Source organism: Centroberyx affinis, unplaced genomic scaffold (assembly GCF_046629955.1).
Source record: "Centroberyx affinis isolate AG114_WGS23_722 - 3 ecotype Tasmania unplaced genomic scaffold, CSIRO-AGI_Caff_v1 ptg002588l_1, whole genome shotgun sequence".
NCBI classification, from domain to species: Eukaryota; Metazoa; Chordata; class Actinopteri; order Beryciformes; family Berycidae; genus Centroberyx; species Centroberyx affinis.
The window spans coordinates 97063-109266 of record NW_027280793.1 but is presented as its reverse complement, the minus strand read 5'-3'; the positions used below and the strand labels follow the sequence as shown (position 1 = coordinate 109266).

Genomic DNA, 12204 nt, shown 5'->3' with positions numbered 1-12204 from the left:
ATAAAAAAGGTTTGCAGGAGGATTTTTAAAAAAAATCTTTTTGTGTTATCATGCCATGGCTTCCTGCCCTTTTTGCACTGTCCATCCAAACTCCATCTATATTCAGTTCCCTGCACGACCAGGATTATTTACACTACATCTATCTGTGCAGCCCTGTCAGCAGAATCGGGCCTTGTTATCCTTTTTGGGGTCTTATATCAGTGCTGTGGGAATATCAAGTGCTTGCATCGATCTGTAGCTGATGTGGACGGGAGTGTGCAGGTCAAATGGCAGCCATGAGCACCAGCTGGCCTCTGTGGGCTCCGACTTTGAAGTTTCACTTGAGTTTGGAAGTGACCAACTACTAATTTTATTAAAAAGTATTAGAACAAACTAACCCCATACCCGATTACTACTTTTGCAAATACGCTTCATGCCTGTATTGACTGAAATCTTCTATCATGTGGAGTCTCTTTCTCACCGTCTCGCAGTTTGTTCAGATGCCGGCTGTCTGAGAGCACTGAGCCAGACAGAGGTGATTGTGCTGTCTGTGTGTGTGTAGTGTGGTGAAACAGAGGGCTCTCCTTGCCAGTGCTATTCCTCAGTACAAACACTGTGTGGAAGAGAGTATTTAAATACACACTCTCTTAGCCTGCCCCCTACTGTTGCCCAGACCTAGTTTCAAACACACACGTACACACTCATGCACACTCCAGGGAAAATACACCCCTAAAACACTTTGTACGTAAACAAAACTGAAGTGAAAGTCAGCCCTGAGTTAATTAGGGGTTAGGTTATTTTTCTAAGCCCACTTTCCCCTGTTAAAATCCAATTAAGCAGTTTGGAGATAGACTTAGGGCAGAGGACTTTGTGGATCATACTGCCTCTGGTGGTTGATTGCGGTACTGCGCTGACTCGGCTGTTGGCTCTCATTAGCATATGAACAGGTAGTCAACCAATGTTTTAATTAACTTAGCTGCCAGTCATCTTAATGAGCATTTAGCCACAGGCTGAGCTCTGGCTGAAAGGCACCATGGGATTGTTTAGTTACGTCTGCATCATCTTTGGCTCCAGGGATTTTCCACTACTTGAACCATATATTACTGGAAATCATATTTACCTCCAAACTTTCTCAAACAATGGCTGTTTTACCTAAGGGCAAGAATTTGATTGAATCATAGCTCTTTTCTCCCTTCTGCATCTCCCTACTTTCTCCAACTTTAAAATTGTGGTTATGGCACAAATTCACTTAGAAGTTTTGAGTTGATTTTGCTCTTAATTCAGTAAAGGAAGTTTCCCAATTTTGATGGAGTGTGATATTTTTTTTAACAAGTCCCAGGGGTTTCAGTGAAATTATTTGACACACTCCTGTGAGCAAATCCACCGAACATGTGTCCCACAATATTTTGCTGTTGTAGTTCTCAAAGTGGCCAGTTGGTGTCTTCCTCTCCCCGTTTCCCCCCTCTGAACAGTCTGTTCTGTTCCTCCTGAGTGAAAGATTGAACTGTCTCTCTCTGCTTTGATTGACATTTTCTGATTGTAAACATCTTCCCATCTTTGGACACTGAGTCTTCAGACTTCATGCAAACTGTGAGCTGTGAGATAAACGTTGGAGACATGTTGAGCAGTTGTTTGTTACGGCTTAATTTAACAAAACATTTGTGATTTGAGGCACTCACTTCATACAAAGTCATTTAAACACGGTATCTGCTTAAGTGTCTATACCCACTAACTATTGCACAAGGAATAGCTGCATCAGAGCTTTTGTGTGAGAAATTAACCACTTATAATTACTGGTTGTTCCTAGCTTACTTTTTTTAAAATGTGTGTATTTATCATGCATTCTTTGTGTTTCTCTCTGTTCTTGTCCAGGGGCTGCAGAGTTTTGAGTGCCAGCGTTGAGTGCAGTCAGTCCTGGAGCGTCTCCTCTCTGCCCCTAGAGACCTTACCCCATCAGAGCTGCCGTCCTGTGCCTCTGCCGTCGGACCTCACACGCACCCTCAGTCCTGAAGACACACATACACACACACTTGCACACCTCGCCGCCACCCTCGCCGATCAGGATGATCACCTCGGAGCTCCCGGTCCTGCAGTGAGTATGGATTATCTGCGCTTCTGGGTGACATTTTCTCAGTGGCACATGTCGTGTCGTCTCAAAGTGAAACATTTAGGAGCGCGCAGAAACAGAAAATCTGGGGCATGAGCTTTAAAAAATAAGTAATAAATACTCAAATCCCCAGTTACACACGCTCCTCTTTTGTACGGTAGACAGAAATGAGAAATTTTAGGAGCAGATGCTCCTTAAAAAGTTGCCCTCCAAGGCCCTTGTTCTGGAAATTGTGTGCAAGCCAATGTGTGTGAGAGATTACACATGTTGAAACATTTGCCTGTCCCCTGGTTTAAAGTCTTTGAGTGACTCATGTTTACAGTCTCTGTTGGTTAAATCTGAAGGGTTTCATTCCAAAACTTCAAAACTGATGTTTATTGCTCAGTATTTCAAAAACGTAACCGACTGCATCATCTAAAATGTTCCTGTTTTAGTAAAAATCTTTAGTTTGACTGGAATGCCAGGCCGAGTTTACCAATCCATAGCATTTGATTTTCATCCCCACATTGTGTCATGTTTTTGAAAATCTTTTTCTCTCATTTTGGAATAAAACCCCTCATTTACTCTGCAGCTGAATGAGCGCAGGGGGTGACGTTTTGAATGATTCGATATGTGTGTTTCAACTCTCTCAGGGACTCATCCAACGAGTCTGGGGCAACGGACGCAGTGGGCTTGAGTATGGCCATGAGTGAGATGGAAGACCCAGAGGTGAAAGGCAAGAAGAAGAGGGGGAGGCCTGGGAAACAAGCCCCGGTAGGAGTGTGTGTGTGTGTGTGTGTGTGTGTGTGTGTGTGTGTTGAGAAAGAGGGAAAAAGTGAAAAAAGCTTGCTTAACAACCAGACTTTGTCTGTCTCTGTGTGTTTGTATGTGTGTGTGTTTGCTTTTGTGTGTATAGTGTGTGCACTGTGTGAACAACCCTCTGTGTGTGTGTGTGTGTGTGTGTGTGTGTGTGTGTGTGTATGTGTATGTGTGTACACGTGTGTCATTGTACACATGAGTCTTTGGGTTCCTGGTTCCTTCCTATGTAATTTACTTCTCCCGCCCCCTCCCACCAGGCATCCAATAAGAAGCCTCGGAAGTCACCGACGGACAAGGGTGTGGGCGTGGCCAGAGGGCGAGGGAAAGCCAATGGCGTGGCTCAGCACAACGGCGAGGGCGGAGACCCCGTTACACTGTTCGAAGTGGTGAAACTGGGCAAGAGCGCCATGCAGGTGGGTACACACAGACGGAATATAATAGAATATAATGGAATGAACCACAGCGGAAAAAAGCCTTTGGTTCTGTTTTTCCTAGTTCAGCACAATTGTCCATACTTTGAAATATAAAATTCCTAAATATATTCAATAAATCACTCTGTTGCTGCTACCTGTCCGACTGGGTTTTTTTTAATGTTGTTATGCTGTTTCATTATTCTGTTCATGTCAGCTCCCTAGAATATGTTTGAGGTTGTCTGATAAAGGCCTTCTTGGCTGAAACGTCGTGTTTTTAATATTCTGTAATAAAAATAAACATTTATTTTAGTGGAGAGAGTGTGGCACCCATCCATTTGGTACTTACAGACCATATTTATGTTTGCACCTCTGCTCCGGTTGTTGGATCCAGATTTATTTTCTGTGTAGGAGGTTGTAACTCAATATATACGTTTTTGTTAGTTATATATTTCTATAATATCCCCCTTGTAGGCAAATATAGTACGTTTCAAAAGATGGTATACTGCTGCTGTTGTAACTAAAACTGTAACCGTTGTAAATAAATCTGTACATAATAGGTGTACCTGGAAACAGGAAAAATATTTAATAATACAGTATTTAAAATGTATACCTGCTTCTGAAACATTCAGCATTTGTGAGATTCATGCTGATGTGCAACAAGAACACTTGATAGATCGAGACTGTTGATTTAACTATGTTTCTTTTGTGTGTGTGTGTGTTCCTGTCTACAGTCTGTGGTGGATGATTGGATTGAATCGTACAAACAGGACCGAGACATTGCTCTGCTGGACCTCATCAATTTCTTCATCCAGTGCTCGGGGTGCAAAGGTAAGACTTCTAAAACGATCACAACTCGATGTAATCAAAATCATCTTGTTGCTCTGGGCGCAATGCGTAAACTCACAAGAATAACTTATCTAAATCTGATCTAAATCCTGATGCTATCATTATTGTTTTGTGATCAGGCACGGTGAGGATTGAGATGTTCAGGAACATGCAGAATGCTGAGATCATCCGCAAGATGACAGAGGAGTTTGACGAGGTAACTGCCATTCAGGTTTATTCAGCCAGTAATTAATGTTCTAGTGAAATGAATGACTGATTGCCATGTGGATACAGATCAATTGTTAGATAGGTTAATATATCACTGATATGTAGATGCAGTGTGCACAGTGTACGCACTTCTCATCAAGAGTAATTATGCAGAGGACAATGAAAGTATTCTACCTCACACTGAAAGGCTTCAAACCTGTTCTGCTACTTTCATGTCTCTACTGCTTCTTCAAAGAAACTCCATTGCAATTAACGATCTGATGCTTTATTGATACTATTGATACACATGGTCTTGAACCCAGATCCTACCACATCACCTCACCTTCACCTTTTTGTCAACAGGACAGCGGGGATTATCCTCTCACCATGCCGGGGCCGCTGTGGAAGAAGTTCCGCTACAACTTCTGCGAGTTCATCTGCGTTCTGATCCGCCAGTGTCAGTACAGCATCATCTACGACGAGTACATGATGGACACGGTCATCTCCCTCCTCACCGGGCTGTCTGACTCCCAAGTCCGAGCCTTCAGACACACCTCCACACTGGCAGGTAATGGCGCCAGGTTTATTTATGCGGCACTTTTCAAAACACTCATTAAGCGCGTTACAGACACTTCTTCCTTGGCAAGTAATGACACCATGTTTATTTGTGCAGCACTTTCCAAAACGGTTATTACGCGCATTACAGTAATGACAAGAAGTTTATTTATATAGCAATTTGCAAAACAGTTATTAGGTGCTTTGCAGTAATGACAGTAAGTTTATTTGTGTAGTACTTTGCAAAACAGTCGTTAAGTGCATTAAAACACCTGCACAGTGGCAGGTAATGACAGTAAATTTGCACAGCCTTTTCAAAAAGTTCCAAAGGGCTTTAAAGACGATAAATAGCCAATAAGATAAACAATAAAAATACCAGTTTGTCGCTTGCAGTGTTTTGCTTGATTTGAAGCAACTTGTATCAATGTGTGAGACGACTGCTCCACTCCTGCATCCTCGTGTTTTGATCTGTTTGTGAGTATTTTGTGTTAATAAAAAAAATGATAAAGTTCATCATAAAACTTTAGGAGGAAAGAATTTAGGAGTAGTATTCCTTTTGATATTGGACAGTTTATCTAGACCTGAGTACAAGCTGGAGTCTCTTACAGAGTTAGGAAGAGGAAACGTCAAATCAAAAACAACTCCCCCATGAGGTACAGTCTCACGCATCTGAGTATGTCTTTGTCACTGAGTCTTATCTGCGTTGTGTGTTTCTGTCTGTGTAGCGATGAAGCTGATGACGGCGCTGGTGAACGTGGCGCTGAACCTGAGCATTCACCAGGACAACACCCAGAGACAGTACGAGACCGAGAGGAACAAGATGGCCGGCAAACGAGCCAACGAGAAGCTGGAACTGCTGCTACAGAAGAGGAAGGAGGTGGGCTAGTGGGCGATTTGACTTTTGACCTGTGATCATTTGATGGAAGGCATTTGTAAGGACAAGAGTGTGAAACGCTACACACAGATATTTCATGACTGAAGCTGAAATGATTGCTCCACATAGTGTATAATGTATCGTATTTTTAGAGTCCGCAATTAATAATCATTACCAATATTGAAATACATATTATTTATTTTAGAATGTCCACTGTAGTTGAAAATACTCAAGATGTTTATAGAAGATGCCAGAATTGCGCAAAAAATTATTTGGTTCCTCAAATCATAAAGATCAATAATCACGATTAACAGTTGTGATCACCGTATCAGTTCAGCTCTAATTACGCAGCTCTATTGTGCTAAATATCAGAATGTCTGTAAAATATCTCTATAAACAGTCTGCTGTTTGTGTGTGTGTGTGTTTGTGTGTGAGAGAGAGATGAAGTGTTTGACTGTAACTCGTTTTCTTCTCTGTGCAGCTCCAGGAAAACCAGGATGAGATAGAGAACATGATGAACTCCATCTTCAAGGGTATCTTTGTGCACCGCTACAGGTACTTTCTTATACCACCTTGCTAATGAATGCAGTAATGTTGCTGAGTCATCACTGCCTCTTTATTTGTAAGATAATGATACTCAGTTGCCAAATGTCGTTTTTCTTTTTTGTTAAGAGTTCAGAGTTTGCCTTTTTAAGATGATGGTAATGATAATGTTAATAATTAATTGTGGAACACTGTACCTTGGCCAAATGCTAAATGTCTTCTCTCTTTTGCAGAGTTCAGAGCTATGTCTGTGATGATGATGATGATGTTGATTGTACTCATCTTGTTTCTCAGGGATGCGATTGCTGAGATCAGAGCCATCTGTATTGAGGAGATTGGAGTGTGGATGAAGATGTACAGCGATGCCTTCCTTAATGACAGCTACCTGAAATATGTGGGCTGGACGCTGCACGATAGGGTGAGCACACACACACACAAGCACATCATTGTTTGCTCTATAAAATAACAGCTTAAGTTAGTGCAACTTGCAGTTCTTAAGATGTGGTTCTCAAGTTGTTGTTCGTAAGATGTGGTGGCAGTTTTGTTGCTGTGGTGGCTCTCCACTACTAAATGAATGTAGGAGATGCACTGATTTGTACACAAACACACAAAGTCACACCTTTAGCCCACCGGTTGTTTGTGCCCCTCGCTCAGTTCGATCTGTCTCTCTCTCTTGTAGCAAGGAGAAGTGCGTCTGAAGTGCCTGAAGGCTTTGCAGAACCTGTACACCAACAGAGAACTGTTCCCCAAGCTAGAGCTCTTCACCAACCGCTTCAAGGTAACACCAGGAATAATAATAATAATGATAATAATAATAACTTTGCTTTGATGACACTTTGATGACACTTGAGGTGACACTTGAGATGGAATTCAAATTGTAATTGCAGATGTTGAAACATTTTATTTAATTTAATTTCACTCAGAGCAACTGTCAGTTGAATAGTGAAGATGTTGACAGAAGATGCAAAATCATTACATAATTATCACTGATAATTGGGATTCATAGTCATGATTAATATGTAGCAAATGTTTAGCATTTTAGCTATAATCTTGGAGTCCTAATGCAATCCCACCATCGCCTCTAACTAGATATCTTGGTGCTTCATGCCCTTATTCTGTTGTTAGACAGAATCTGAGGCCCCACATCTCCAAAATCTGTTGTATTCGTGGCCAGCATGGTGATAATTTCCCTGTTTGCCTGTATTTGTTTTGACAGGACCGTATCGTATCGATGACTCTGGATAAGGAATACGACGTGGCTGTGGAGGCCATTAGACTGGTCACACTCATCCTGCAGTGAGTAGCTCTGATACTTTCTTTCAGGCACACACACACACACACACACACACACACACACACACACACACAACCCAGGAATATTATATATGGTGGATTGGGTTCATCCCATGTAAAAAGCAATTCACACCTAACCTCGTACACTTGACCAAGGTTGTTTTGCAGGATCAATTTACCTAAATCGTCCAGTCTGAAATTGGTATGGGTCAAATCATCTTTTCTATGGTAATCCATTTATGTCCAGCAGTTTTAGTATCATTCAAAATCTTCTTGTCTGCTGTAGGAGTTATTGAGCTTTTTCAGCCCTGGACCCATATCCAGTAAATTTGGTCTCACCATGTGACCCTGGTACATTAAAACATGGTATTACTTTTGTTTCAGCTCTATCTTGCCTAGACTGTTATCTTAATTGGATTGATTATTCAGGAAACTTTGTATCTAATGTAAATCTTTCTGATTGGCTGTTCCAGGGGCAGCGAAGACGCCTTGTCCAATGAAGATTGTGAGAATGTGTACCACCTGGTTTACTCTGCCCACCGGCCGGTCGCTGTCGCCGCTGGAGAGTTCCTCCACAGGAAGTGAGTTGGTCTTTTTCCATCTATCCTGTTGTTGAATGGAATGGCTCTCACTCTTATTCGCTGTTTTATAACCATGCTTTGTCATCTCTTTTCCTATGTCTCTCTTGACTGTCTTTCTCATTCTCTCATTCCCTTCTCCTCTTTCCCCATTTCCCCCCCCCGATTGCCTCTCTCTCTCTCTCTCTCTCTCTTTTTCTCTCTCTCTCTCTCTCTCTCTCTCTCTCTCTCTCTCTCTCTCTCTTTTTCTCTCTCTCTCTCTCTCTCTCTCTCCCCCTCTCTCTCTCTGTCTATGTCTCTCTCTCTCTCTGTCAGATTGTTCAGTCGCCATGACCCGCAGGCAGAAGAAGCGCTGGCTAAGCGCAGAGGGAGGAGCAGTCCCAACGGAAACCTCATCCGCATGCTGGTGCTCTTCTTCCTGGAGAGTGAGGTAAAAGACACACACACACACACACACACACACACACCCTGTCTGCTACACATGATGCAGACAAATGACAAAAACCTAATACCACACATACACATACAAGATTATTCACACAATTCTAATTATAGCAATACCTCAAAACCTACACGCATATGTACTCTCTGTGTGTGTGTGTGTGTGTGTGTGTGTGTGTGTGTGTGTGTGCGCGCGCAGCTCCATGAGCACGCAGCCTACCTGGTGGACTCGTTGTGGGAAAGCTCTCAGGAGCTGCTGAAGGACTGGGAGTGTATGACCGAACTACTGCTGGAGGAGCCTGTACAGGGAGAGGAGGGTAAGACACACACACACTTATACATCCACCGACGTGCATACACCCACACACACACACACATACACATACACTATTTTTTGCTCACTTTCTCTTAGTCTATGAAAAGGCTTCAGGCTACTCCATATCAAGCACATCACATTTGAAATCCAGTTAGAAGAGATGATGCAATAAAATCTGGTTCCTTGAAACCATCTTGGTGACCATGGTTGGAATCTCTCTTTCTCTCTCTCTGACACTCTCTTTTTTGTCTGTTTTACCTTTCACTGCTCTCTCTTTGTCTCTATCTGTGTCTATCTCTGTCTCTCTCTCTCTCTCTCTGTTTCGCTCTCTGCCTGTCTCTCTCTCTCTCTCTGTGTGTGCAGTATTGTCAGACAGACAGGAGAGTGCGCTGATAGAGCTCATGGTGTGTACCATACGGCAAGCAGCGGAGGCACACCCACCCGTTGGCAGAGGCACGGGCAAACGGGTAGGTCAAACACACACACACACACAAACAAACATACACACATATCCTTCATCACAAATAAACACTCCTAGTGCACTCATTTTGAGTTATAAATAAGCTCCAGTATAAGGTGTGGCAGGGCAACCAGGTGACCTTATCAGAAAAGACTTTCCATTTTATTTGATTTCTTAAGAGAAATCTCTATTTTACGGTCTCTTTCCCTACCTGATTTTGCTCCTGATCACTACATGTGGCTTTAATGTCTGTGTCTGTTTGTCCAGGTGCTGACGGCAAAGGAGAGGAAGACCCAGATAGACGACAAGAACAAACTCACGGAGCACTTCATTATGGCCCTGCCCATGCTGCTGTCCAAGGTAAGACCTCCCAGAGCTCCAGCCTGCTGCACAGCAGCTGGGAGGCCAGCAGCACTGTTTAATGAGTGAGCTGGGTGATTGATTTGTTTGGCTAAATTGTTGATTGATGTTTTACATGTGTTGTGTAGCTTTGGATAGACTATGAGAAGTGTAATCAATTGACTGTATGTCACTCTGAATAAGTGCGCTGGCTAAATGCCTAAACTGTAATTGACCGATTGACTGACTGATGGAACAAACACAAATACAAACACTTGAGAATGAGAAACAGAAGGAATCAGCCAACAGATAGAATTACCTATTGACTGATTTCTTTGCACTTTTCTCTTTCTGCCTCTGTCTCACTACCTGTCTGTCTCTCCATCACTCTCTTTTCTCTCTGTATACTCTGTCTCTCTCCACAGTACCAGGCGGACTCAGAGAAGGTAGCCAACCTGCTGCAGATCCCCCAGTTCTTCGATCTGGACGTGTACAGCGCCGGGCGCATGGAGAAGCATCTGGACGCCCTGCTGAAGCAGATCCGGCTGGTGGTGGAGAAGCACATCGAGGCGGACGTGCTGGAGGCCTGCAGCAAAACCTACAGCATCCTCTGCTCCGAGGAGTACACCATCATGAACCGCGTGGACATCGCCCGCTCGCAGCTCATCGACGAGATGACCGATCGATTCACGCACTCCGTCGAAGAGCTGCTGCAGGAGGTACGACGGGGGGGAAGGCAGGCGTGGGGTTTGATGGGATTGGTGAGAGAGGGTATGTGTGTGTGTGAGATCCACGGTGCCTGTAAGGGGTCCATGTCTTTGAAACTCAGTCTCAACACAAGTGACCTGACCCAACATACACTGTAATACACTGTACAATGCAAATCTAATGCTGTTAAATGTGCATGTTAGTGAGTTAAACACCTCCATTGTAATATTAGTCAGGGAATGTGGTAAAATCCCTAGGGAAGTCAGGGAATATCAGGGAATTTTACACTTTACTGGAATGTACCAGAGTGTATTTTGCAACTTGTTTCAGACATTCATTGTAATAGAAAATGGTTTTAGTGGTTTCTCCCCACGGCTAGCCCAACTGTAGTGGAAACCAGACTGATTACTCCTTTAGAAAAAACAACATTAACAAACCGGGAATTAATAACTTTTTTAGGTCATGGAAGTGCTGTAGTAGTTATGGCAAGTCGTGAAAAAGTTAAGGAATTTTACATGAGGGCCACAGTTGGAACCCATACATTTGATCATATTTGTAGTTCAAATAATCTACTGAAAATAGGCCAGTAGCCCAAAATGTCCTGCCGTGACATCATCTTGGACCAAACCAGCTGAGACAGAAATGAGTCTTGTGTCAGTACGCTACTGCTGATAGGCAGAATTGCAGTGAGAACATGTAAGCAGTGACGAAAACTGGCTTCAGCCTCCGCTAACTAGTCACACAGGCTAGATCCATTTATTATATGAAAGATGTGATTCATGTTTTTACCGTTGTTTTTACTGTTGTTGGGTCCAAATGTCCCTGCAAGATTAAAAGTCTGGGAAAGACGTCACCTCATTACAATATGGTTTATTTGTAGGAATAGGAAATGCTAGTCCATGAATTCTTTCTGTACTAACAGGCGTATGTTGTATTGCAGGCTGAGGAGGCTGATGACGACGATATTTACAATGTCCTGTCCACCCTCAAGAGACTCACAGCCTTCCACAAGTAAGAATCTCTCTTCGCCTCTTTATTTCTGTCCATCCACCAATCCATTAGTCCATTCGTCAATCCCAGACCTGGGTAGAAATATGTTTGTAATATTATGTGGATGAAACCACCTTTCAAGGTACCTTTACATTGGTTCAGAAGGACTGTAGTTCGCTACATAGAGGATGAAAGCTTCAACTGAATGGTATATATTATGTTATGTTTGAACTACTTGATGAGCACTTAATTGAACTTGCTCAGAGAAACCTAACGTGTGTCCCTGTTGTTCCCTGCCTCAGTGCCCATGACCTGACGCGGTGGGATCTGTTTGGGAACTGCTACCGGCTGCTGAAGGCGGGCATCGAGCAGGGCTCCATGCCGGAGCAGATAGCCGTCCAGGCGCTGCAGTGCTCCCACTACTCCATCCTCTGGCAGCTGGTCAAGATCACCGAGGGAGCTCCCAGCAAGGTGCCGCACTAACCGCACAGACAGTACTTTCACAAATCCCAGGGTTATCCTTAGTCGGAGGCTCAGAGTTAAGTATGCCTCTTCTGAGCCAAGGTGGCCCAGAAGGGCAGGAGCTTATCTCCCGTCTCTGTGGAGTGGAAGCAGCTTAGGTGTACAAATCCACTTCGCCACAGGACAGGACGCCAGCTCTTCGCAGTGGCTTACCCCCATCCATCTCTTTTAACACTGTGTGCCAAGCGGAGTCATCGGATCCCAAGTCTTGAGTGCTACTTGGCTGTGGACCGAACCCCAAACTTACAAGACACTT

At 43.4% G+C, this 12204-nt stretch overlaps 1 protein-coding gene across 2 annotated transcripts in view; it reads left to right on the top strand.

The window, feature by feature from the left end:
• The window catches only part of stag1a (STAG1 cohesin complex component a), a 45312-nt gene that overhangs the window by 21543 nt on the left and 11565 nt on the right, over positions 1 to 12204 (top strand). For both annotated transcript variants that reach the window (XM_071534605.1, XM_071534604.1), the window contains exons 2-20: positions 1852 to 2071; positions 2719 to 2839; positions 3142 to 3297; positions 4029 to 4125; positions 4263 to 4339; positions 4693 to 4897; positions 5610 to 5761; positions 6240 to 6313; positions 6596 to 6719; positions 6981 to 7079; positions 7518 to 7597; positions 8068 to 8175; positions 8488 to 8602; positions 8813 to 8930; positions 9293 to 9396; positions 9657 to 9749; positions 10154 to 10447; positions 11377 to 11447; positions 11729 to 11897. In XM_071534605.1, the coding sequence (XP_071390706.1) occupies positions 2043 to 2071; positions 2719 to 2839; positions 3142 to 3297; positions 4029 to 4125; positions 4263 to 4339; positions 4693 to 4897; positions 5610 to 5761; positions 6240 to 6313; positions 6596 to 6719; positions 6981 to 7079; positions 7518 to 7597; positions 8068 to 8175; positions 8488 to 8602; positions 8813 to 8930; positions 9293 to 9396; positions 9657 to 9749; positions 10154 to 10447; positions 11377 to 11447; positions 11729 to 11897 (2286 nt within the window). In that variant the 5' untranslated portion in view covers positions 1852 to 2042. The remainder of the gene's footprint in view (positions 1 to 1851; positions 2072 to 2718; positions 2840 to 3141; positions 3298 to 4028; positions 4126 to 4262; positions 4340 to 4692; positions 4898 to 5609; positions 5762 to 6239; positions 6314 to 6595; positions 6720 to 6980; positions 7080 to 7517; positions 7598 to 8067; positions 8176 to 8487; positions 8603 to 8812; positions 8931 to 9292; positions 9397 to 9656; positions 9750 to 10153; positions 10448 to 11376; positions 11448 to 11728; positions 11898 to 12204) is intronic.